General features: G+C 50.5%; 1 protein-coding gene across 6 annotated transcripts in view; it reads right to left on the reverse strand.

Moving 5' to 3' along the window:
* The window catches only part of LOC111833951 (uncharacterized), a 49,210-nt gene that overhangs the window by 5,271 nt on the left and 17,024 nt on the right, over positions 1 to 26,915 (reverse strand). For 2 of the 6 annotated variants that reach the window (XM_072699408.1, XM_072699407.1), the window contains exons 3-4: positions 11,858 to 11,974; positions 8,034 to 8,173 (exon numbers count right to left, since the gene is read on the reverse strand). In XM_072699408.1, coding sequence (XP_072555509.1) covers positions 8,034 to 8,173; positions 11,858 to 11,974 — 257 coding nt within the window. Of the gene's footprint in view, positions 1 to 8,033; positions 8,174 to 11,127; positions 11,975 to 13,399; positions 17,342 to 21,091; positions 21,177 to 26,915 lie in introns of those variants that run through there. The other 4 variants (XR_011982618.1, XM_072699409.1, XR_011982619.1 and 1 more) reach the window with 4 other exon arrangements.

Here is a 26,915-nt window from a genome sequence, read left to right on the forward strand (position 1 = left end):
TAACAAAGAGAGAACATCCTGGACCATACAATGAAAGGGGGGAATTCTGAGGTGGGGGGTTGTGTGCTTAAATGTGGGACAAACTTGGGTTGGGAGGTGTGATGAATGTGATTTCCAAACACGGTCGCTGATTAGATAATCCTCATGCTGAAAAAAAAAAATCAGTGAAACAAATTCTTTCTGGAAGGCCACCGATTTGTCCTGGTGAGGTGCGTGTTGGGGGGGGTGTAGCCAACCGCCAGCAGTGGCTGATCGCCATCCTTTACGTGTAATCATTCTCGCTCTAATCGCCCTTCGAGGGAAATGAGTGACTCACAATGACAAATGACGAAAGCAATCAGGTTTATGTACTCGCCGCGTCCCTTCCAGTAAATCTCACTCAGGAACTAATGAGCAGGACAGGCAGACGGTTTCTATAATCTGCGGCTTTCCTAGAAGTCTTGGCAAGGCAGAAGCGGCAAGGCTTTCTGTGGTGAGCCCAGATGATTGCAAAAGAGAAACTGCTGTGTCTCAGCTGCACCCGTTTGCTCCCGATCCCCAATGCCGGTGTGAAAGGTAGCGGGAGAGCGGAGGATGATGGGAGATGATTAGTGGAACAGGCCCACAAAGCGGGTTGAAGTGGCCAGAGAGCTGCTGAGGTCTCCATCCTATAGATGTGTCAGTTGCCAGAGGAACCCCAGAGGATCATTAGAGAAACATCAGAGGAATATCAGAGGACCAGACCTATGACTCAGCCTCATGTCCTAAAGGATTCGGCTCAGCTGGGAGTGGACGGAGGAAGACGGGATCCTCCTGAAAGGTCGCCTGCATAAATTCCATGGCCGTGCATTTGAGAGGTGCTGGAAAGAGCAGGGGTTTGATGGGGCCTGTGCAACGTTACCGAAAATCCAGAGTGAAGTGAAACGCTGTGTTCATCATGTTACTGGCTCCAAGCGAAGCAAGAGTGGAAACACAGCACAAAAGATTTATTCGGGGTCGTCACCGTTCCGCAGATCATCAGAGGGTGAACCGTTCGCCACCTGGAGGGTCATGCTGTGGGTAATGTATGTATGGGCAGGCCGTGCTTAGGGGGCTATTTGTTGTTTTTTGGGCCCCCACTCAAAAAGTCACTTTGGGGTCCCCCATAGTGCAGTGACTGTTTGTGGTCCCCTGCAAATGCATGGTTTGAATGGTGGTAAACACCGCAGCTGGCCCTGCTCCCTGGCCCCCCTGGGGCTCGGCGCTGAGGCCCTTGGCCCAGACCCATGGGTGCGGCCGATTGATGGGGACCCAGGTTGGCAGCGGCATGTGTGCTTTCAATTGGATCTCTTGCCGTCTTGCAGGAGAGCTGAACCGCAGCGGTATTCCCATCACCAGGCCTCGTCATCCCCAGCCAAAGCCGCTCCGAGTCCCAGATTGGATTTCGAGCCAGAAGTGACTCAGATATCTTTCCTGACAGCCGTAATATTTCGACACAGATTATCTGTGTGAACGCATGGGCCCTTAATTCAGGTGCAGCTGCCCGAATGGAACCTCGCACGTGGGAATGCCCCCACCCCCTCCCGAAATGGAGCAGGACCCTCAGAGGAGGCGTCGGGATAGGCGCCGGATGGGTTGAGTATGGCTGTCAGACCCACGATGGGGGAATGTCAGGCTGCAGTTCGGGTCTCCCTGGTCTGTGCGGGCCCTTCTGCAGATTTCGGGGACAAAGGCAGGCGACCTACAGGCCTCAGGCTGGCTCAGCGGTGCCTGAAATTAAGGAGACAGAAAGTCCTTCCTGTCAGCAGAGGATCCGAGGAGGAGGTTTCTCCACACGTCTGGCATGTCATGGTGATGGCCCGAGCATGCTGTTCAGCGCTGCGGAATGACCACCCGCACCAATGTCTGATAAGTTGTGAAAAACTGAAGCAGCTGCGGATGGCGTTCCCATGCATCGTCGCATTCGGCTTTGCTCCACCAGACCTTAGTGCTTCACAGAGGTCACTGCGAGGTAGGTTTACGTTTTTGGCGTTGTATCTGAGATCTCGCTGGGGGGTGGTGAGTGGCTCAGTGGCCCAAGTCTCTGGGCCTGCGATCAGAAGATTGCCAGTTCTAGCCCTGGCCTCAGCAGAACAGCCCCACATGTCCGTGGGCCCTTGAGTAAGGCCCTTAACCCCCCAGCTGCAGTGGAACTGTGTGCTGGCTGACCATGTGCTGTGACCCCCCACCCAAGCTATGGAGAGCAAGATGGGGTCGATGTACCTGTAATGTACCTGTAATTGTACTTGTGCAAATGGCAAATAAAAGATTTATCAGATCTGGCCTTCAGACAGGCCGCGTGACTAATGCTACAGTGTGTCTGCGGGGGGTGGTGGCAATTCACTCTCCCCCCGCTGGGGCTCTGTGACCTTCTCACTCACTCATTCGAAGCCCTGAAGTGTGGGCGAGCTCCAACATTTGCCAGCAGGGCCCAGACGTTGCCGTGGGGATGCCAGAACCCCTGTGTGACCCAAACCTGGCCCCACGCCTCCCTTCAGGTCAGATGACTTCCTCTACATTTACGTCATGTCATTTCCTGTGACTCCTGGCTTAACGTGCCTAAGTATGTAACATGGATCAGCCAGTGTGAGAGTTTGCTGCTGCAGGTCTTGCCTCTAATTGCCAGGATTTATGTCAGCATGGAGGACAGATCAGTCACTCTTAACGGTGCCTTAAAACGGAGCAAGCAGGATGTGTTGGGCACCACGGGGTCAAAAGGTGCATTGTCGGATAGGGTTAGGGGTAGGGTGACCTTGGTAGGACCTTCTAAAGCTCTGAATGACACCTGTAGGGACAAGGAGCAGTAAGGAGGAGTGTCATTTGGAGCTGAAATGCTATTGGGCTAAACAGGTAGCATGGAAAGGCAGATGAAGGAACCTGGCTTGGGAGAGGGCCTCCTGAGTGCCGGGGCCTGTGCTGCCTCAGCAAGCCTGTAGTCTGCGCATCCTCTGGCAGGAACAACAGATGACCCTGAGGGCGGCTCTGCAGCGTTTAACACATTTTGTTTCTGGGAAAACAACATTTTCAACACAGTTCTGCTGAAAACAGTGGTGTGGCAGCCAGACAACAACGCTTGGGGAACGTTTGTTTTCGTCAGGGGAATGCCTCGATCCTCGGCCGTACAGAAACTGGCTGTGCGAGGACGATAAGTGAACCGCTCATGGAGGGAATCAATGAACAGCCCAGGGCTAACCTGCTGACAGGATTAACCCCCCTCCCCCCATTAATGGTATGGTCCAGTGGTCCAAACTGCTCCTACTGGACAACACTGGATCAGTTTTGCCCAGGATTGGTCCTGGTGTTTGCCAGCTAACATGTGTATACAATATGGGGTGGGGGGACTGCGAGGGGGTCAAAGGTGATGTTTTAGGGGTTACCTGGAAGAGTCTGGGTATGCCGAATCTTCCATATCCCAGAACCACCATTAACCTGCGTTTCTTTCATTAATACGGTCAGCATGAATCACCCTGGGCTCAAAAGTACTTACTGAAAACACAAATAAATAATTAAGCACCCTTCGGCCAGGCTCACTCTTCCCGGGCTTGGCTGCCGTCGGAGACCACAATCAGATCTCAATTTCACGTAAGCACTTTTTACCCTAGATATAATAAATCATTGTTATCCTGTCTGAATCACGTCCAGGCTAAATTTTTCACCGTGTTCGCCGCTCCGTCGAGCCCCGATGCCCGTGCAGCTTAAGCGTGCGACGTGACGGGCTTACACAAATAAATGCTTCAGACGCACAATGTTTTGGAGCGAGAGAAACCCCCTCTCCTGTTTCTTGGGGCAGAAAGGCTAAGTCAATATTTCCAGAAAGCCGTAATCAGATCTTTGAAGGACAGAACCTGCAACGGACCCAAATAATTGTTTTGTTTAGATAATTTAATTTCTGGTGCCCCACACCCCATTCCGTGTCACGCTCCTGTTCGAACCCGGGGGAGTTGCACAAGCAGTAATAGTGTCCCTGCACTGTGCCAACCCCTTGTGTGGCTTACTGTGGAGACACGCAAAGTGGCACTGTGAAAATTTCCCGTCTGTGAGGGTGGCTCCCCCATGCCTTGCCGCTCGGCACACTGGAGGAATTTTTTTACTCTCCTCCTGGCATCCACAGGTGGACAGTCCCTCAAACTGGGGTATTAGCTGCGTCTTTGTAGCCCATTAATAATTATAACAGTGCAAATGAGCAGCGGCACATCCTACAGTCGTATCCCTCAGTGTGAACGCCCCCCTCACCCCCCATCCCCTACTCCCTCCATGGGATGATCAATCACCCTACTCTGCGATGGATTTTGTTCTGGATGGGATGTCTTCCCGTCTGACATCGCTTTTCGTGTGCCTGCAGGGCTCATTCGCCTGATTTATATGTACAGCATATGAAACACTGAGCTGGGGGCGGGGTGGGGGGGTTGGGGCTCTCTCTGTGTCTGGCGGAGCTGGCCATCTGTGACGGCGTCCCTGATAACTTAATCGCGGGCCGCCACGGACTTGAATAAACACCAATAAACTGCCCTCGCGCTGAACCCTGAAAGAAAGTGTCAGGGACAATCCCCCCCCCCCGGCGAAAGGTAAACACCGTGCTCAGGTCCGGCTGCGGAATCCGAGCGAGACAGCGAGCAGGATCCCAGAGGGAGCGGCGCTACGTTTGTAATGGCTTTCACTAGATCCGCCATTAATCGTGATGTCGTCTTACTGCTGCTACCGCATAGACGTGGGGGTGGTTGAGGAGGCATCCCAATTTTAGGTGTTGGGGAGACGGGGTCCACCTGGCTGGCTGCGCTGAGTCTGCAGCGGGGGCAACATCACCCTTCGTGTCACGGAGGTCCGATACGCAGGCAAAATCTGCTGTGCGTCACATGACCACTCAGCCCGCCTGAGTCTGGACGATCTATGTCCCGGTTGGATCTGGTCAGGCCTGGTGACTCACCCTGCTCTCGTCTGAACGATCCAAGGTTCTGGAAGATTCCAGAGAATTGACATCAGTAGATTCCGATGGTTGTTTATGCTTGACTGCTACAGCTCTGGCCCGCTGGGCCTCTCTGGGGCCTCGCCATGTGCTGGGTCGGGCTTGGCGTGTACTCTGGACCCAGTACCCAGGGGGAAACAGGATGTCGGTAGGTTAATGTGCATTCAGGCCGCTCCTCCCCAGGGAAGGACGAATCACCAGCTGAATTAAATTCCCAACCCCGGTACCCTGCTGCTGAAGCCGGTCCAAACCCAGCTCCTCCAGACTGAGACTGTCTGGTGCTCAAAGTGGGCTCACATCAGAAGGCTCTTTGTAGGCCACCTTGGCTTCTTCACGACGTTTAGCATGAAATGCTGGGTTCAGCCTCCACCGAGGCCTTGAAGCTCTCTCTTTATCCAGCTTTCAAAGTCAAGCATCCGCAGAACACCAAGAGTGGCATGAACGTCCTTCCTGGAGAGCAGGCCGTGAGGAGCAAGGCATCCAACTGGTGACGAGCAGATCAGCTTGAACGGGACCACCAATCACGCTGCTCCGTGCCACCGCCAGGGGCCTAATCTTGCCAATTTGTGAAATGACGTGTAGCGACTTAAACACCGAATCTGCACGGTGCGAGGCGGCAGCTCCAGTAATAAACGTCCATGGGGATCCGGCTGCAAACTGTGCTGTTTTCCTACGTGGCACCTATAGGTGGAGAACCATGCTCTCCCCACCCCCACTATGTGGCTCCCACTCCGTGTTCCTCCCACCCTGCGGCTCCCCACATCTCACCCACGGGTGGCCAGCGTGCTTTTCATTCCCCCCAAACATTCGGTAAGACATGGGCCGGATCCATCACGCCCTCCTTGCATCCCCGCCTCCTTTATGGCTACTTTACTCCTCAGTGCTAATGTTCCTCACTTCCTCGGCAGCGTGTGAGGAAAGCGCCCACCGAGTAGCGTGGAAATAAGCGTGCCGCACCAATGGTGTTTTTGCACATAATTGCAATTTCAAGGCTTGCAAAAATAAAATTAGCATAATTGCTAAATTAAAAAATGGCCACCTTCAATTGCTTGCAGGAGTTCAGATGTGCCGATACCACGGCTGCTTGTCTGTTTCTGCCCAAAACGCCGGAACCGGCCCCCAATTACGGCGCCCGGGCCACTGCCGGCTGCATGTCGAGGCAAACGTCGCATGGAGAAAGCGTGTATTGTGAAACTTAATTCACGCATGCGATCAATTTACAGATAGCCGCTATCTGATTCTCCGGTGGAGGTCCTCGGAAAACACTCTGCGGCAGCCGGAGAGGTGGTACGTTTCTGCGGAATTCCACCTCACAGTCGGGAAATGGAAGCACGCAAATGCCACCTCCCTTAGCGAACTTGAGTGTGGAGGGCAAAGGTCTTGGGAGAAAAGGATGGAAAAAAAGAGGCTTGCTCCGGCTGCAGACGTGTCTGAATGCATATGAGGGAAACTCTGACTGCAGACGTGTCTGACTGCGTATGAGGCTCGCTCCGGCTGCAGATGTGTCTGACTGCGTATGAGGGAAACTCCGACTGCATACGTGTCTGAATGCCTATGAGGGAAACTCCGACTGCATACATGTCTGAATGCCTATGAGGGAAACTCCGACTGCATACATGTCTGACGGCATATGAGGCTTGCTCCGGCTGCATACGTCTGACGGCATATGAGGCTTGCTCCGGCTGCATACATGTCTGAGGCTCGTTCCAGCTCCAGATGTGACTAACTATATATGAGGCTTGCTCCAGTTGCAGATATGTCTGTCTCATATACGGTTCATTCCAGCTGTGGATGTGTCTGACTGCGTATGAGGCTCGCTCTGGCTGTGGATGTGTCTGACTGCGTATGAGGCTCGCTCTGGCTGCGGATGTGTCTGACTGCGTATGAGGCTCGCTCTGGCTGCGGATTTGTCTGACTGCGTATGAGGCTCGCTCTGGCTGCGGATGTGTCTGACTGCAGACATATGCACATCCGGCTTGTTCTGGCCAGGAGGGGGGGTGACCTCTGAACTACTGTGCCCGGGGCAGCAGCTTTGGTGTGTAATTGCACATCCACACTCAATTCTCATTTCTACCTTGGGCACTGAAGAGGCCTCTTCTATACTGCTGTCCATTTGATGGTAAATATAAACATGTCAGATACTGAAGACCAGCTTGGAGAATGAGTCCCCCCCCCAACCTCCAGAATCTGGAGGAGCGTGGAAACGTGGAGATACTGCTGTGACAATAAATTTCTCTCCTAATACAGTGCAATAAAATTAATTTGATCTGCTCTAGGAGTAAAAATGGCTGGCTGGAAAGTCAGAAGTCACTCCAGTCTCTCTGGTTCCTGAAAGTTCAGGGGGGTGGTATTTACATTTTGAGGTCCAAGCAGGCAGGAAGTGGCAAGCTTACATTGGCACTCTGTGTCTTACTGGGTCAGATGACTGGGGCCTCTGTTTATCCCATAATGCTTAGTGGTCATGCCATGCTGAGTCCCCTGAGTCACTCTTCTGCCCAGCTGGCAGGTGAGAATCAAGGTGCTGGGAGGGGGCCTCTGCAAGGATCCCTAAAGCACCCCAAACGTCTTCATAGTGTCCCCAAAGGGTCCCCATGTGGCTCAAAACCATCACCAAACGGTCCTCAAAGCCCTCCATCCATAGCAATCCCATTTTTCAGAGGGGTTTGGGTGATATTAGCCTTCACATCTTCACCAGGCACATCTTCGCAGCAGATTTGTATGTGTATCTGCACACCGGCAGGTATGTGTGGGGGGGTGGGGGGGTGGTGCTCCCGCTATGATGTGCTGAGGTCAGCCTACATGTTACACCAAGACATTTCTCGAGGGGGAAAACGATTTGTTCGGCAGTATATGTCTGAAGCGAGCGAACCTCCACGTCATCTGACGAGGGGCACATCTGACCCGAATTTGGGACATATGAAAAACTATAAAAAATGTTAAAATATGTATAATCAGTGAGTAATAATTTTGCTCACAGTGTCTATGTAACCATATATGCGCATTATTTGAATGGATCAATGTAGGATGATGGGATATTAAAAGCAGGTGCTGAAGGGCCGAGGTCGATGCTCACCCTCATCCTTGTCTTCATCTTCATCCTCGTGCTTGCTGTGGTGCGTCATGGCCTGGGGCTTGGCTGCCATTCCAAGCTGCACAGACAGGCCCCATTTCCCCCGCAGGGCTTCTGAATCGCAGGCATTACAGCGCATTGTTCTGCGGGGAGGGGGGGGGGGGGATGCAGCTTGATGCACAAATCAGGATTCTCCCTGTCGCCCCCCACAAATTTTCTCTGATGTAGCCTTTCCACATCCTACGCATGATCCGTCTCTCCATGGCGCCATTTACTCTCATGGAGAAGCTTAGGGGGGAGGGCATCGTGTAACCCAGCCCCCACTATTATACATATACTCCGTCTCTCCCTGCAGAGCCATCACCAGCCTGCAGGAGGCACTCATGCAGCAGTGTCTGACAGACCTCCGCTGACTAACACCCGGAGGCGTTTTAAGAGCAGCTGTGAGACGTCAGATTTCTGTAACAAGTATGTACACACAGTATAAGAAAGGCCCACCCAGGTTTAAACAGAAGTTGGAACAAAACCGCCTTCTTGAACAGGAGCGAGTGTGTGTGTTTACGTGTGCGTGCAGCATAATGTAATATTCTGAGGTAATTACCACAGTGACGTGGCCTTGACGCTTCCTAGCTGTTCAAATTTGGTGTCTATGAGTGCCTGCTTAAACTCCCTGTGTGAAGTGCAGGCTGTTCTGTGGCGTTAACCAGCACGGTGAGGTGGAAAGGCAGCTCAGTCGAAAGCACTCCACCCTCACACTCACACTCACCTCTCCCCAGTGTCTGCATGGGCTGTTATCTCGCTGCGGTGCTTGTAATCTCACTTGCTTAAGCATCCTCGTTAAGATGTGACTGAAGATCATAATGCCAAATGACTTAAGCCCAGCGCCATGCCAACTGTGCTGTTTGGCAATTACCGTGTGAGGAAAGGACAAGGCCAAACCAGGACAAACCAAACAAACCAGGACTAGCACAACCGAACCAGGCCAAACCAAGCCGAACCAGGACTTGCCAGGCTGAACCAGGCCAAACCAGGACTAGCCAGGCTGAACCAGGCCAAATCAGGACTAGCAAGGCTGAACCAGGCCAAACCAAGCCAAACCAGCACTAACCAAGCCAAACCCAGTCTAAACCATGCCGAACCAGGACTAGCAAGGCCATACCACGACTAATCAGGACTAAGTAGGTTAAAGCAGTTTTGTGCTCTTAGTCAATAAACCAATCTTTATTTATATACCACTGCTTTAACTACTGGGTTTACAAAGTGTTTTACAGACAATTTAAAAGAAGAAATTAAAATAAGCACACAAGAAATAACAATTACCACTGCCTCCACTGGGGACATTAACCCCTACCACACCGGGAAGTCTAGCGCCTGCCTCATCTGGCACCGGTGACATGGAGCAAGGTGAGTTTGAGGTGGCACTGTACTAGAAAACATGTCTCCAGAATATTCCAATTAAAATAATTTATTGTTATATTGTGAGACATGGACACTAGCCAGTGACATGAGACAAAGACTGGACTCCCATAGGACTGTACAGTGATCCCCTGCCTATCGCGGAAAATGCGTTCCAGACCCATCAGTGATAGGTGAAAATATGTGATATAGAAAGACCATACAAATTTTTTTTTTTTTTATAGTTTAAGCCTTAAAATACCCCTCCCACACACTTTAAACACATGTAAACTTATTAAAACAACACATATGATATGGGGATGTGTAGCTAAGGATATGAGTAACATAATAATAATAATAATAATAATAATAATAATAATAATAATACAGTGGTACCTCGGTTCTCGAACTCACTAGAACTCGAATTTCTTGAAAGTCGAACAAACCAGTTTGACCTAGAACTCGATCTGAATATTAGAAGTCGAACCGTGAATGCTGACCTAATATAAATTGTACGCGCCAGGAAATGAGTCATACTACAATGCAATTCTTACGTGAATGCCTTCTTCACAGAAGAAAAATAAAGCAGCACAACATTACAGTAACAAACAATAAATAAACCACTAACTTATGTGTACTATTAGAGCATTTATGTCATTTATTTAAACTTTATTTTACCAGGTAAATTAACTGTAAACCAGTTCTCACTGCTTTACGTGATATTCGGGGGAAATAGCAGATTACGCATTGGAACTGCCTGAGATACAAACGTCATGCGTGTAACTAAACTCTTCAGCCAATTAGGGCAAAGGTGTGTCGTCACGGAGGCGTTTCCAGTTTGTGCAGCCGGGTGAGAGGTCGCAATGCATCTTGCTCCGGCTGCAGACGTGTCTGAATGCATATGACGGAAACTCTGACTGCAGACGTGTCTGACTGCGTTTGAGGCTCGCTCCGGCTGCAGATGTGTCTGACTGCGTATGAGGCTCGCTCCGGCTGCAGACGTGTCTGACAACATATGAGGGAAACTCTGACTGCAGACGTGTCTGACTGCGTTTGAGGCTCGCTCCGGCTGCAGATGTGTCTGACTGCGTATGAGGCTCGCTCCGGCTGCAGACGTGTCTGACTGCATATGAGGGAAACTCCGGCTGCAGATGTGTCTGAATGCCTATGAGGGAAACTCCGACTGCATACATGTCTGACGGCATATGAGGCTTGCTCCGGCTGCATACATGTCTGAGGCTCGTTCCAGCTCCAGACGTGACTAACTATATATGAGGCTTGCTCCAGTTGCAGATATGTCCGTCTCATATACGGTTCATTCCAGCTGCGGATGTGTCTGACTGCGCATGAGGCTCGCTCTGGCTGGTATCCCACAGAAGCCCCCCCAAGTGGGAATTCTCCCGCTATGATGTGCTGAGGTCAGCCTACATGTTACACCAAGACATTTCTCGAGGGGGAAAACGATTTGTTCGGCAGTATATGTCTGAAGCGAGCGAACCTCCACGTCATCTGACGAGGGGCACATCTGACCCGAATTTGGGACATATGAAAAACTATAAAAAAAATTTAAATATGTATAATCAGTGAGTAATAATTTTGCTCACAGTGTCTATGTAACCATATATGCGCATTATTTGAATGGATCAATGTAGGATGATGGGATATTAAAAGCAGGTGCTGAAGGACCGAGGTCGATGCTCACCCTCATCCTTGTCTTCATCTTCATCCTCGTGCTTGCCGTGGTGCGTCATGGCATAACCGTAATGCATTGCGTCAGGATCAGAATGCGTTGCTTTAAGCCAGCGCAGTAAGCAAGTTGAACGCACCCAATGACCAGACTGGGGAGACAAACTGAAACGCGGACTTAATACAGAGGACTAATGACATCAACCAGAAACAACTGATCACATGGGGATCTCACACGAGGTTAACGAGGGGGCGTGGCACACGGAAGGAGCGGACGATCGGGGCAGGACAGGGGTAATGTTGGGACAAGATCTTTATCGTTTTGGAAGCCATTAAGAAAAAAATTTTCTTCTTTTATCCTGTTCATTTTGTGTTTAAATGCTAAAAAACAAAAAAAAAACATATTTAGGTGTAATTTTGAGGGGCCGGGAACCAATTAATTGGTTTTCCATTATTTCTTATGGGAAAAATTCGATCAGAACTCGAACTTGTTAGGATTCGATCCGGAGTCCGGAACGGATTAAGTTCGAGAACCGAGGTACCACTGTAATAATAATAATATGTAATGTATACGTATGCGATTCCATTTTAACGATGGTTTTATTCTGAGGACGTGCCACCCTCTTAGTTCCCGTTTGACTAAAGGAAAGTGGTGCCTCATGTTCTTTTCATCCTTCTTGATGTATCGTACCGTCGATTCATTCAAGCCATGATGGTGAGCGACGTCGGCGTAACACTTTCCTTACCGAAGTATGTCCAGGAGTTTTACCTTCTCCTGAATGGTCAAGGTCTTCCTCTGGCGATTAGGCTCACTACTGCCAGAAGGCTTAGAAGATGCAGGACACTTGGGAGCCATCGTAGGGCTTAAAAGAAAAGGAAAACAATCAGACCACAAGCAAGGTACGCGATACGCAGAGAACTGTGACGTGTCGGAGAATAATCCACGATATAGCGGAGGCGCGATAGCCGAACGCATTGTACCAGTGCACGCTCTCCAACTTGGCCTGACCTGAATGTTATATATGCTATATGGACAAAAGTATTGGGACACCTGGTCATTACACCCACAGGAACTTTTATGACATCCCATTCTAAATCTCTAGGCATCAATATGGAATTGCTCCCCTCTTTGCAGCTATAACAGCTGCCACTCTTAAGGGAAGGCTTTTCACAGTGTGTCTGTGGAAATTTTGGCCCATTCATCCATAAGAGCATTAGTGAGGTCAGGCACTGATGTTGGATATGAAGGCCAGGCTTGCAATCTCCATTCTAGTTCATCCCAAAGAGTTGATGGGGTTGAGGTCAAGGCAAAGCTGCAGGCCAGTCAAGTTCATCCACACCAAACTCACCAAACTATGTCATTATGGACCTTGCTTTGTGCACTGGGGCACAGTCATACTGCAACAGAAAAGGGCTTTCCCCAAACTGTTCCCACAAAGTTGGAAGCATTTTAGTGTCCAAAATGTCTTGCTTTGCTGAAGCATTAAGGGTTCTCTTCACTGGAACTAAGGGGCCCAGCCCAACCCCCGAAAAACAACCCCATACCATTACAGTTGACACAATGCAGTCAGTCAGGTAACATTCTCCTGGCATCTGCCAAACCCAGTCATCAGACTCACACAGAGAAGCATGATTCGTCACTCCACAGAACATGTTTCCATTGCTCCAGAGTCCAGTGGCAGTGTGCTTTATACCACTCCATCTGACGTTTGGCATTGTGTTTGGTGATGTGAGGCTTGCATGCAGCTGCTCAGCCACGGAAGCCCATTCCATGACGCTCCCAGTGCACAGTTTTTGTGCATGAGTTAATGTCAGAGAAAGTCTGGAACTTTTCAGTTACTGAGTCAACAGTGCATTGGTGACTTTTACGCACTATACACCTGAGCACTCGGCGACCCTGTTCTGTTATTTTACATGGTCTGCCAGTTTGTGGCTGAATTTCAGTTGTCCCTAAATGCTTGCACTTACAGTTGACTGTGGAATAACTAGCTGCGAGGAAATTTCACACCCTGACACATTGTAAAGGTGGTATCCCATGACAGTACTATGCTTGAATTCACTGAACTCTTCAGAACAACCCATTCTTTCACAAATGTTTGTAAACCTGACTGCATAATAGGGGCTTGATTTTATACACCTGTGGCAATGGGTCTGAATGAAACACCTGAATTCAATGATTAAGAAGTGTGTCCATATAGGGTAGTTAATTAACCTCATAACATCAAAAACTCAACTGCATTATTATAAAAGCCACTTTAACACGACCTGGGAGATCATGCAGACTTCACCTGAAGCAGCAGTGTCTCTTAGAATGTCCTTAGCGTCTCCTTAACATGTCAATGTCTCCTTAGCATGTTCTTAGTGTCTCCTTAGCATGTCTTTAGCGTCTCCTTAGCATGTTCTTAGCGTCTCCTTAGCATGTTCTTAGCGTCTCCTTAGCATGTTCTTAGCGTCTCGTTAGCATGTTCTTAGCGTCTCCTTAGCGTGTCGTTAGTGTCTCCTTAGCGTGTCTTTAGCGTCTCCTTAGCGTGTCCTTAGCATGTCCTTAGCATGTTTTTAGCGTCTCCTTGCATTGTTCTTAGCGTCTCCTTGCATTGTTCTTAGCGTCTCCTTAGCGTGTCTTTAGCGTCTCCTTAGCATGTCCTTAATGTCTCCTTAGCGTGTTCTTAGCATCTCCTTAGCATGTCTTTAGCGTTTCCATAGCCTGTACTTAGAGTCTCCGTAGCATGTCCTTGGTGTCTCCTTAGCATGTGCTTCATCATGGTTCTGCTCAGACTGGTACACCCTGAGGCCTATAGAACAGAACGGCATAAAATCTACACTCTTCACAGTTTAACCCATGTTGTCAACAGAGGGCCAGTGTCTGTCAGTCAAGTGTGCTTGTGAGGGGTGTGGGTGACGTTAAGGTAAGTGTCTTAAACAGTTTTTCTTGCCATAACTCACAGGGATATAAATGAGTATGGATGGTCTGTGTATGGGCTGCAGTCCAGCTGTTTACCATTTTCTAACTGAAAACAATTAAAAACCAGCCACTCGAGAAGCCCCTTCAACCAGACGTATAGGAAAACAAGGGCACTGGGGGCCTGAGCTCCACCATCCAAAACACAAATTGTTCCCATTAAAGAGACGTATTTACTTTGAAAACAAAAACGTAACAAACATATCCGTGTAAGGTGAACTCGACACAGATGTTGTACAAATTGTACTGAACTAGAAGCAGCTGCATAGCAAAAAAACTTGCGACATCCACCGCTCTTAAGCTTTAATAAAAATCTAACCCAGTGTTAAACAAAAATGTCAATGAGCTCTGTAAACAGCGAAGGCTTCGTAACACACTGTAAATGATTATCGTCCTTGTGTCGAAAGGCCTATATTAGAAATGACCTGCTTTTTAAAGCAAAACGAGTCACCGCCAAACCGTGTTAAAATGTGAGCAGTCTCCCTGCTGTAACACTGAAGAAGAGCCTCCTCAGGCAGCCCAGGCTGGACCTCCACCAGGCCTGCTGGACCCAGAACCCAGTCGCTGTGGAAGTGACCATGTTCTGACCCAGACATTGATATGTAACAGTGTATAGGTCAGACTGACTGCTGTCGCTCTAATTCCCTCCATCTGGGGACATAATACTGACTTTCAGAATGATAATGTGATGCGACAGAGTGGATGGCAACAGTACAATATGTTACTCAGGTGTACTTTCAGTATTTCAGTATTCAAAGCTGATAACATTTAAGCTTTTGTTCAATGCTGTAACTACGGCCAAGTTCTGTCATCAGGAGGCTGTACTTCCTGTCATAGTCCTGCTGTGTACACACACACACACACACACACAGACACAAATGGTACTTTCCCAGAACCCCCGTAGAAATGACACATGTCGGCAGAGGTCGAAAGCCCCCCTAAAAGGACCCCCAAGACGTCCAGTGCGGGGAAGCTGAACAAACAAGAGCAGCATGTCACCGAACATTACCCCCCCCTCCAGGGGACACACAGGGGCAGTTGGCTTAGCTTAGGCCTGTACCCCCCGTTTCCCATGGGGGGGACCAGGCTCAGGAGTGGCTGCGTTTTAACATGCCTCCCACCCCCCAAACCAGTGGGGGTGTATTAGTGCATAGTTTTTTGGGAAAAACAGGCCGATGACACTGTGATTAAACAAAGGGACGGAAGCCCAGAGGCTTTACTCCCAGTCACCTGGCCAGCTACTCCCACCCTAAGCCGTCTAGCGACTCTGAGTGACTCCTCATTGGCACCGCAAATGACTCCCGTGGTCGAACGTGGCCCAAGGCACTCGCATCTGTTTCTGTTGGCCCTGAAGTCCGGATCGGGGGTCGGGATCAGTATGCTGGACCGGTTCTTTGGCTACGCCATTGGGAGTAAAGATTCAGGCCAAGAATGAACTGGGCCAGGGGATCCATGTCACATCTTAATAAAGAAACCTATTACAGCATGTGTCACATAAATTATACAAGCAAGCATGTGACTGACGGTAGAAGGTTCTAGAAAATCAATAATGAATGCAGTACAAGAGCCGGCTGTCATCTTCCAGAGACACCTGTCCTGGAACAAACCCACAGCAAAGGCGTGCTGGAGAGGAGCAGGGCTCGGACTTAATCAGCGGCCTCTCCTCCGAGACAGAGCTCTCAGATGTGGTTTCCGTTTCCTGTTCCCGCCAGCTGGCCCTCAGCAGCCCAGACGGGGCCCGTCAGGCCTCCACGCCCCGTGGCTGGGGCCCACCTTAACCGCACAATCACACGCGCGGATATATTCCACGGCACATCCGGGTTGGGCCTTCCTCGCTGTATTATCCACAATATTTATGTACAGAAGCCTCCCACAACACTGCTAATACGTGGCTGTTGGCCCATCCGCCAGGAGGTTCTCTTTCTGGATAAGTCTCAGGCTTCTGTAATGGCTCTTTAACGAGTATCTCTTTTTAATACATCCCTGTGCGCACAGACTCACAAACCTCCCGCAATTAACGGAATGACTTCCAAATGTACCGTGTAATGATTAACAAGCGGACTTCACGTGGCCCCTGGGGAGCCCCAGAGGGAAGGCCGTCTTATCTGTGCCTGCAGAAAAAGCGAGGGGTTTTCAGAGCCCCTGAAATGCCGTTGGCAGCTCAGGGTCGCCCCTAAGATGGGGTGGAAAGTTTTAATGATGCGAAGTGAAACTCCATGAGTTCCAGCTCGCGGCTGAGGGACTGAGAACCGCAGGTAGCGCACCAGAGAAGCAGCCGCTGGTGGCTGACTCCGCGACCCAGCTCTGAGCCCCATCTAATCTCCTTGAAGCTTCTACAGGAATCTCCATGCTCATCCGGTTCTTTCCAGGGAGCCTCCTGGATAAGATACAAGCCAGTATTTTCTTAGCAATCATTTAGACTTGAAATTATTTGTTTTAGTTTTTCCTTATTTTAATTGTGTTTGTAAATGTAGATTCACAATAATGTACATTTCTTTGTCCCTCAGAAAATTAAAAACATTGACAGCTATTGATCATCGTCACAGTCATCTTCATCGTCCTCATCGTCATCTCCATTGTTATCTCCATCTTCATCATCATCATTGTCATCATCTCCATCTTCATCATTGGTATCATCATCTTCATCATCATCACTGTCATCATTATCTTCACCATGCCTCTCCTCTTGTTTCATCGGGGAGACCCCAAAAGATATCCCTAAGCCCGCTGGGAGTTATCATCCTCTACCCCCCTGCCAGAGCGTCCTGGGTCTGCCCCAGGCCTCTTCCCAGCAGGACATTCTAGGTACAGCTGACCATGCCGCCCACCTCGGAAGCCCACTCCAGAGCTCCAAACATCCCCCTCATTTTGGCTGCTTGTGCCTCTGGTCCTGGTCTTTTGGCCATTAGCTCCTCACCACCGGTGAGAATACAAGCGTAGGTTCACTGGCAAACCTAGAGCCACATTTACTGACTTATCTTCCAATTCATCACCACTGAGCTCATCTCCTCATCAGTCCCACGTTGCCTCCTTCCATCACTCCATACAATCCAAAAGTGCTTCAAGTCCTTCACTAAGGGTAGAATCTCCCCTTCTCTTGAGAGGAACCATCAACTGTTTTTCCAGAATGCACCGGGGCCTCGAATTCCAAGCTGCTGATTCTCATTCCTGCAGCTTCAAACTCAGCATAAAGCTGTTGAGGTATGTGCTGCAGGTCCTGGATGGAGTCATTTATTAGTGAGGTGTCAGTAAGGTGACAGTTCAGGGTTATCCTATGAGGAAGGAGAGTGCTAGAGGAAGAGGAAGGTGGAGATTCCAGCAGAAGATATGGAGGTTGCCCTCCATGTCCAGGGCTGTGCGTGTGTGCCTGAATGTGGAGGATCTCTTCTGGACAGAAATCTGTACTAACTCCCCCTCCCCACCCAGCTAGCTGGCTCGAAAGGACCCCCGTGTGATGAAAACTATGAAGAAATTCCCCATGAAGGACAACTTCATGAAATCCCTGGCTTATAAATTTCTCTTAGTGTGTCCTTAAAATGCAGCTGTTTAGCATGCATATCGTGCATTCGATTTAAGAGTGGACGTGGTTTCGAGGTGAGGCAGGGAGTGCCGCCCATCGGCTCCTGCCAGGGAGCTGATATGTCTCAGATGGGATGGTTCCCCTGGTTGCCATGCCAGCAGCAGTCGGGGACGCCTGGAGAATATTAAATGACTGTTGTTGTTCAGAGTGATACCCCCTCAGCTGAGCCCGCCCCAGAGCGGAGCAGACTCAGAGGATTCCCAAAAGGAACAGCCGGCGGACATGTGCCGAGCGGCTGTGGGCGGCCTGGACAATCCCTGCTGAAATCTGCAGGGATTGTTTAAATAACAACAGAGTAACAAAGTTAGTTAATTTCCAGGAGAGGCGGGTGACGCAGCCGGTGAGCAGCTGACACCCTCAACCCGGACAGAGAGAGAAAGGAGGATGAGTGTGAATTACTGGGCAAGACTACCTCACAGGGGCTGGGAAGCACTGGGAGTGGACCACATTGGCACTGGGAGCAGGCAGCCTCAGCACTGGGAGCGGTGGGAGAGGACAACCTTAGCACTGGGAGCACTGGGAGTGGACAGCCACAGCACTGGAAGCCCTGGGAGCACTTTGCTTGGACCTGGAGCCACAGGGTCTCTCATCATCTCTTGGCCGCCTCACGCTCATTCTTGAAACACGCCTGCATGGACATTTAACATTACACACCACCGAGGGGGGGGGTTCCCGCAAATGCGTTTGTCCCCAGAAGGGATAAGCCCCCCCCGATGATTTTCTGTAATCTGAGTGAGTCATGAAGATGCATCAGTTGCAGGATGCAGCTGGATGACGAATTGGGACACTTTGCTTTTCATCAAGTTAATCTTCGCTTCTGATCCCCCCCACCCACCCCCCTGAGGAAGGTTAAGACAACACGGCTAATGAAAGACAGCCCGCCCCCCCTCCCGACCTGCTGTGCCTGTGGTCGTACGGCCTCCTCCATGGTAGCAGGCTTTGACTTAAACAGACACAGCACCAGTATGAGTTAGGATCCCGTCCCAGGAGACCACAGCATGTGTCATGATAAGCGGAGGCAGGGGGCGAGCGATGGAAGGGGAGAGCGATGGAAGGGGATGGGAGGCGAGGGGGAAAGCAGTGGAAAGGGGTGAGCGATGGAAAGGGGCGAGTGAAGGAAGGTGCAAGCGATGGCTTGGGGAGAGTGATGGCAGAGGGCGAGTGAAGGAAGGGGGAGTGACAGCAGGAGTAGACGGTGTATGATGTGTACACGACTGGCTCTGAAGAGGGCAGAGTGGCAGCCCTTACGAGGGACTTCAGCTCTGTTTATCTGTTGTCGTTTGGATCCTTGGTCGTTGCTTGGAGAATCTTTCAACAATCGCAAACAAGCTGCACTCCCCCTGCGAAGACCGAGTGAAAACACAAAAACAGGAGAAAGTGTCCCCCGGAGACGTCCATTGTGCGGCTGGATACTGGGATGGGGACGCGGTAACGGGGGGGGTGCAGTGGCCCGTCACTCCCAGATGCGTCGTTGTGCATGACGAGTCCGGCCACTACTATCTCACCGCTGAAAGGAGAAAAGGCTGGATAAACAGCTGTTCCCAGCTCCAGCAAGGGGGGGACCGAGCCCCCCCGGGCCTACTGGCTGTTTATTTTCCCTCTCCTGCTCTATTTAGTCTGCTCTTCCTCACTAATGCACTTTTCCATTAACGACGTCCCCAAATCGCATAAATACGCCGTGGATTTATGGGAGGAAACATATTTCCAGGGACTGGAAGGTGGCATGTAACCCATCCTTGGGGGTCCCGACTCAGGCGACCCGTCCATCTCACTGGACAAGCAAATGGAGCCATATTTGTGCAAAAATGAATCACTGCTGTTGCCCATATGCAAAAAATAAATCAATGACTTCCATCCTGCTCTTCCACTTTTACATGAAGGACAAACCCCATCCTCGCCAGATCAATAAAGCATTTGGAAATGCTGTTCCAAATGCCCCCTGGCAGGAAAGCTGTCCGCTTCTTGGACAAACGCGGCAGTAAACAAATCCCGTGTGTCCTGCCTGGCTCGTCATGCCCTGAAATCCAAAGAGGAGGCCTGGGGGAGGGGGGCGGAATCTAAGAAAGTCTCATGGTCTGCAAAGCCTGTCCTGGTTTAGGCTTCAGCAAACATTTGCACGTGAAAAACAGAAAGAATCAGTAAACGAACAACACAGAATGAATGTTAAAAGCAACAGTCTCCCTATGTGATAAATACTGGGAGCCGAAGCCTTTGAGCGTGGCTCAGAGTGCGAGGAGTGTGTGACCACTGCTGTTTACGCCGTCAGAAAACAGCTGATTTTGTAGAGCTAAATGGGTTGAGGGCTCACAGATCACAGGAAACATCAGAAAGAGGAGAGGAATGTGATACCAGCTCTAATTATTAGCCAGTCTGTCTGTTGCAACCCCCTCCCCACTTTGAGCCCCAAAGATACTGGACAGAACTTACAGAAATGGAGGAGGCGTGTGATTCTCAGAGCAGCCTGAAGGGGGTGGCGATGAGGCAGCTTCCTCATACATGGGTTAGATGAGCAGTGGCTTGAGGGGACCGGGGTCCCGCCTTGGCGCCTGTCCGGCTCACTGATCAGTGTGGCGACAGTACCCACCTTCGCTCTTCAGGCTTAGACTCTCCAGAGCCTCCTACATCTTCTGCAGGTCGGGGAGGTGCCGGGGGGGTGGGGGTGGGGGGTTCCTCAGACTCAAACCACATCAAAAGAGTGGCTGAAATATAACTACCCTCTAAATGCCTCCAGGTTCTGGTGGGAACCATAAACAGACATCAGATGACTTTCATTCTCGCCACAGAGGCCAGTTTCACGCCCTCATTTGCATAGCCTCTCCAATAAGGTGCTGCATTGGTGCATTACTCCCCCCCCCCTCACACACACAAACACACTTGGGAGCCTTTCCAGCATGGATGCTCCTGACAGTATTTCCCCCGGTGACAGGGACCCCCCAGGCAGAGGACCGTAAAACACACATTTATCACACCCTGGGGGGGGGGGGGGGGGGTTCTTATTTTCCTTTTTTTTGTATTTTCTTTCCATTGTTTATGGTGACTTAGATGGCTAGAAGGCAGAGATACCAATAGTGTATTGCTCTGCCCCTGGAGGTCCTGCCATCCTCTGGCCACGCCCCCTGGTGCGCCTTGACCCGCCCCCTGACCCACCCCTCCCGGGTTTCACCCAGCCTGTGTTTCAAGGGGGGGCAGGGTGTTAATTACCAGGACAAACAAACTGTCACTTCCTGCTAGCAAATCAGGAGTCCTGCTCAGCAGAGGGGGTTCAAAACTTGAGGTCTGGGGTTCCTCGCATCGTCGGACCCCCCCCCCACCTCCCGGGGGCTCAGTTTACGGTCCCCTGGGAGGCTGCTGAGCAGAGGGCAGCTTGAGAGCTTACGCAGATTTATAAGGAGGTTAACATATTAAATCCATCACTCGGCGCTTTCTGCTATATTGGTTTACCTCTGGAGGCAGCCTCTTTGTCCTGGGGGGGGGTGGGGGTCTGTCACAGTATCTCCTCACATCCGTGGGGCAGCTGGCGTCAGGCCTGTGAAATACAACGAAAACTAAGATTCTCTCTCGACCTCCTCAGGACGTGGATTCTCTCCATCCGCTGGAATGCCGTGGGCAGTGAGTGCCGCTCGCTGCCGTCAGTCACACGGAGCGCGGCCCACCTGGGCGGGACCCACCGGGCAGGCGCCCGGTCCCCAGCCAGAGCACTCCCCGACGCCCCATGGCTGTTTGAAGTTGTTTCCTACTGGATTTATTTGTCTTGGTTACATGTTGACTTCTGTTGCTGTTATAATCTGCTTTCGTGTTTTTCAGCTGAGCGCAGAGAGAGTAAAAGGCAACAAGAATAATAATAATAATACAAACCGCTTGGGGGGGAAATTCGTTCCACATGCCAGGACTTCCTGTCCCTGTGGGGAGGGGGGGGGGGCTTTGCATAGATTTGGAGGACATGTGCTTTGGGCAGTAGAAGCCCCTGCCGACATCCGGCGGGTGGGGGGCTTAGGACCTGGGGGGCCGTGCTGAGAAGCTGGGGTTGGTCGTGAGCTTCAGGTTTGAGCGGTTCCCTGCAGTCTTACCATGGGCTGTTCATTAATAAATACTAAATACTACCCCCCATTCCTGCCCTCCTTTAATCCTTCATCACCCCCCAACTCACAATCAAGGCCTTGTAGAAATGCTTTGTCAGGCTGGGTCATGTGACCTGTCTCACATGCAGCGGACGTGAATCCGAGGCATGTCCCCATGTCACTGGAGGCTCCCCTGTGGATGGGTGCCCTGCCATGCCTCGCACCTCACGCCATCAGCTGGATCTACACATCATCGTTCAGTGTGCCCTTACTTGGGGTCACCCCTGACCGCACATTACCGATGGCCCAATTCACTCAATCTTCACTTTGACCATATATGCCGAGTTCATGGTCACCAGGGCTGCCAATCTGTGATTGCTGGGCTTGCGTTTCCATGCAGAAATGCCCACGTTGGTGTCCCGGCTGCTTGATGCAGGGCTGCAGATATGCTCCAGGTATTTGGGCCTGTTTTATTTCCTTCAGTTCTGCCAAGGGCTGGACGATACACAGGGCTCTAACCGGATTATTTCCCAAAAATGGCCGGGGTGCTATTTATGTCCGGAACACCACACGAGGAAAAGCGGCGCAGCCAGAGCGGATAGGACCCATGTAGCCCATCTGTTGCTACAGAAAAAAAAGGCATCTTTCAGTACCAAACGCTACCCTATGGATCCCAAGGTGCCCTACAGCCCTCGCTTCAGTCTGAGGCTCTCTCCTCAGGAAGGCACTGACTCGCTGCTGCCTTCAGGATCCCCGGCAGTCCTGCCCCACATCAGCCTTCTCCGAGCCTCTGATCTTTCCTGCATTCACACCATGATCCTGTCTGGTCTGATGCTGGAAGCACGTGGGGACACCGGTCTGTGTCAGGGGTATATACATACGAGACCCATTACTTCCATGACACCGTGTCTGAGGAATCCACAGGCCGCTCACCCCGGAAGGATTTCTACAGCACCGGCCCAGGAAAAACCAATATTTTTCCCTCCAGACTGAGGGAATGCTAAATTTAATAAACAACATCTCTCTGCTGCCTACAGCAGGACAGCTCACTGATTTAGAAGGACAAATCTACTCATGACTGAACTTTTCCTAGGAAAACCTGTGCGGCTTGAACGAGCCGTAAAACATGGTATTATTCTTTGCTGGAATTCCTTGGACAGTCAGACAGAAAATGACCTTGTCCGACGAGAGCCGACCCGAGCATGTCTGGAAATAACTGCGCCGTCACAAGGGTCAAATTAATATTTTCAGTCTGAAAGATTTAAAAAAATGAACAGGGGGGGGGAAAAGGCTTGACAGTGTGCAGTGATGGCTGAGTGGAAATGCTTTACGAGCGAGAGTCATTCACTTGGTTCAAGTCTCAGAAATGTTATCTACACGGCTTTCAAAGTAGGTTACTCTCCGCCGGGGAGTCAGGCCCAGCACACAAACACTCAAATTACTGTTTTCTTTCCAGGCAGTTAAACTTCAAACACATTGTAACTGCCAGTAATGAGCTTTTTATGGTAAAATCAGTCTTTTAAAGATGCATATTTTCTTAGGAAGCACAAGAATGTCATTTTTTACATATATAATACACTTAATTGAATTACAGGGAAGTTGAACAAACTGGACCGTGGGCCTTTAACTCCCTGGCATTCCTGCTGTTTGGAGCTGGGTGGTATCCTCTCTCTGACTATTTTGAAATAAAAAATGCAGCTACACACCCCGTGGATGTGAATTCGGTGAAATAAGATGCTGCACGACAGCGACACGATCGACTGGAACACAGAATGGGTTCCTAACAGGAAATGGCCACACACACACTGGTGACAGGTTACAGAGGGATCATGCAGTTAGCCGCGTTCCGGCCTGTCCTTCGTGTCCAAGTGGGTGGAGGTAGTACTCTGAGGGAAGTGCTTCAGACTGCCGACCACTGCAAACCACTGCTTTTTTGGAATAACATGAATTTTGCTTTCTTTCATTTGTAATGCAGATGCATAAAAAAAAAACCACAGAACTTATTTCTGCTCCAGCTATGGATGGCAAACCTGAAAGAACGGCAGTGAAAACTCATGGACACCCACCGCAAGAGTGTCGCACTGAAGCCATGTCCCCAGCTGGCTTTGTAGGGGCTTCACGCCTTCAGCTCACGCAGACTGAGGAACCTCATCCAGCGGCCATGTTTACCACCACTCAAACTATGCATTTGCATGGGGCCCCTGAGGTTATGGAGCCCCCTGTTGGCTACAAACAGTCACTACACCAAGGCAGGGAAAGTGACGTTTTATATGGGGCCCCAGAAACAACACACTGGCCCCTGGCCCCATTAAATGGGTGCATATGCTGGGTAGCCGTTACTCCCTAGGTCCCATCCTGCATCACAGGGGCGTCACTGGGGCATCCCGTTGGCGTCCAGAGGGCTGGCTCTGTCTCTGAGTCCCCCACCCCCAGGCAGCTCTGGGGTGGAGGCTTAGCAGACACATCTGGGGTGGTACTTGAGAATTTTGACATGTGTGACACAGGGGTTTGATGCTGGGGTGGGACACTTTAGTTGTCACTGCATATAAACGAGCTTTGATGTCCATAAACAAGCCCCCCTCTCTCCCGGAATAAAAGAGAAGGCCAGCTCTCGATCCCAGACTATTTAAAGGAAGGGCTCTTCCTCCGGAGCCTTTCAATAAAAGTAACACTGAACTCTGAGAACGTTTCTGTGGGCCCGGTCTGCACCTCTGAGCTCTTTACCTTGAAGCCCCCCAGAAACTGCCAGGTCGCTCCATGGTGACAGCTGCTTCCTGTTCCCAGGGCCTCTTTTTCAGGCTGCTGGACTGGGCTCAGCTGCAGCTCCATGGTTTAACTGGGGATTAATGCCTACAAGTGCCCATCAAGTTTGTCCCGGTTCCTCCGGAGGACTGCTATCCTTAAAGCTGCCTGTCAAAAAGCGGTGACATTTAGGTTAAAAAATACGCAGAGGCGGCCTGTCTTTAGGGCCAAACTTATCGCTGTTTCCATCAATATCATCTTCTCCCATGGCTCCTCACTTTCTGGAAGATTTGCTGCAACAACATGCCAGCATTGTCATGTGTGCTGAATGGAATTCTGGGACACCATGGCCTATTCTCTGAGGCCCGTGATCGGAAACGCCGGGCAGATGTCGGACTCGCCATAACAGAAAGGTGAAGTCACCAAAGAGGAGTTGGATGTTTCCAGAAGGCTCTCTCCCTGTTCAAAAATACTAACTTTTTCATCTGTTTAACTGACATTATTGAGCCATTTTCAATTACGTTTCCTGGGCTGTGTTGTAGCCTAAAATGATTATAAAACCCCTCTGTTGTGGTCTCACCATTGCTTGGGGGTCCTGGGCATCCCAGTGACCTGTGATACTGTTGTCTGGTTTCTGAGATCCTAGAAACTGAGGCTCACCAGAGGTGTGGAAACACTGGCCGCTCACTTTGCCACGAACCCTGCAAACAAGCCACGTTCAGTGGGACCTCATTAAGATCCCTACTGAGCAAACAGCCACACGCAATAAAGGCTCCTCCTTTAATCACAGCTGGAATGCTGGCCCATTATGTTTTTGCTCAATTATGCCATTTTGGAATATAGGCGACTTAAATCGGGCTGCCCACCACTCTGCCGTGAGCCAAAATAAGTGCAACACATCCTAAATACTGCACTTCATGTTTGTAGAATTTCGACAGCAGCTTTCCGTGCGGGAAATCGCGGGAAAGCATCCGTGGTCTGTGGCTGTCGAAATCCCAGCCAAACGTGAGACAGACCTCCATGCGCATTTTCCACACAGGAGCAGGCGTCTCCGGGTGACTGATATGGCAAAATGTGATTTTTATCGACCGGTTAAACTGTGGGGCCGGAAGCTCATACCGACAAACTCTGTGGAGGACGCCATCTTGTCACTTACAAAGGTTCCGTATGTTCCAGATGACGGCCACACTGGAGTTGCCTGTTTCCCGTACTGCACTCATATCTATCACATTTTTATGGCCTTTTCAACACCGCCGACCCACCCCCTGACCTCGCTGCCACCCCCCTGCCGCCCGTGTCCTGTGTCAGAGCATGAAGCGATCGAGCGAGTGAATAAGCGCCCCTCAGGGCCGTGGGACGGGGGGTGGAATGAGGATCGAGGTCCCGCTGAAAGAGGCTCTCCTGGTGAAATTACTCCCAATAAATAAATAAAGGGGGGATTTCAGGATGGGGGAGTCAAACGGGAGCGGGCAGCTGCTTGCAATTGAGCTGAAAGTTCACGTGGAGCAGGAATGTCCCACACGCTTAAAACAATAACAGAAAAACAAAGCAACGTGATGTGATAGAGCAGCGGTTTTGCAAATGGTAAAGGTAAATACCTGTCAGTTCCACCTTCTGCCTCTAGATGGCTCTCCAGACAGCTGATAGGCTCACTGCACGCACTTGTATTGCAGCTAAATTCAGCCTGGGCTCAAGCTGTGACTGGATATGCTAACACTATGCTTACATATGCTAACTGTCTGCTGCAGAAAGTGCTGCTAACATATTTAAAAAGATCAAATATATTAAGGCAGAGGAAATTCAATATGACTGTAAAAATGGAAAGGTTATATTATTGGTTATTGCTTTAACTCGGATTGTTGCTGACATTTTGACGCAGGTCATCTGCACGTAGCCCGTGGCCTCATGCACGCTGCTTAGGAATGCATCGGACCCGAGGTTAAATCATTCACATCTTTTATTACGAACCCTTGTAGCTAATCTAGAGGTGGGAAATTGCACCCTGCGAGCAGGAGTCCTGTTCTCTGATAGTGAACATTAAGGGAGGGGGGCAATTTAAACAAGAGGCTTTCTTGTCGCCCCCTTGGTGGGGCTAAAACAGAGCCCAGGCTCTTAACCTGCCTGCAGGGCCACTCAGCCTAATCATATAATTGTAGGATTTCCTCTGTCGGCGGGGGCTGATGTGTGTGTGTATGTCGGGGGGAGGGGGGGCTCCTGTAATGACCCCTAACCCCTCGTGACCCAGGAACACGGGTCTGGAAAAACAGGTCTGGTGAGTGGCCAGATAGGGAGCCTTAATCCCCCAGACTGCTGTTTAACCCCTTTGCAGGGTGGGTTCAAGTGAGGGGTGATCTCAGGCTGGGGTGGATGTGCGGGGGCACCCGGGGTATAGCTGATCCCCAGAGACGGGGGTACAACTGTAGGTGAGAGTGTGTGTGTGGCTCCCCTCGTTAAAACGTAAACAC

Source organism: Paramormyrops kingsleyae, chromosome 14 (assembly GCF_048594095.1).
Source record: "Paramormyrops kingsleyae isolate MSU_618 chromosome 14, PKINGS_0.4, whole genome shotgun sequence".
In the NCBI taxonomy this organism is placed as follows: Eukaryota; Metazoa; Chordata; class Actinopteri; order Osteoglossiformes; family Mormyridae; genus Paramormyrops; species Paramormyrops kingsleyae.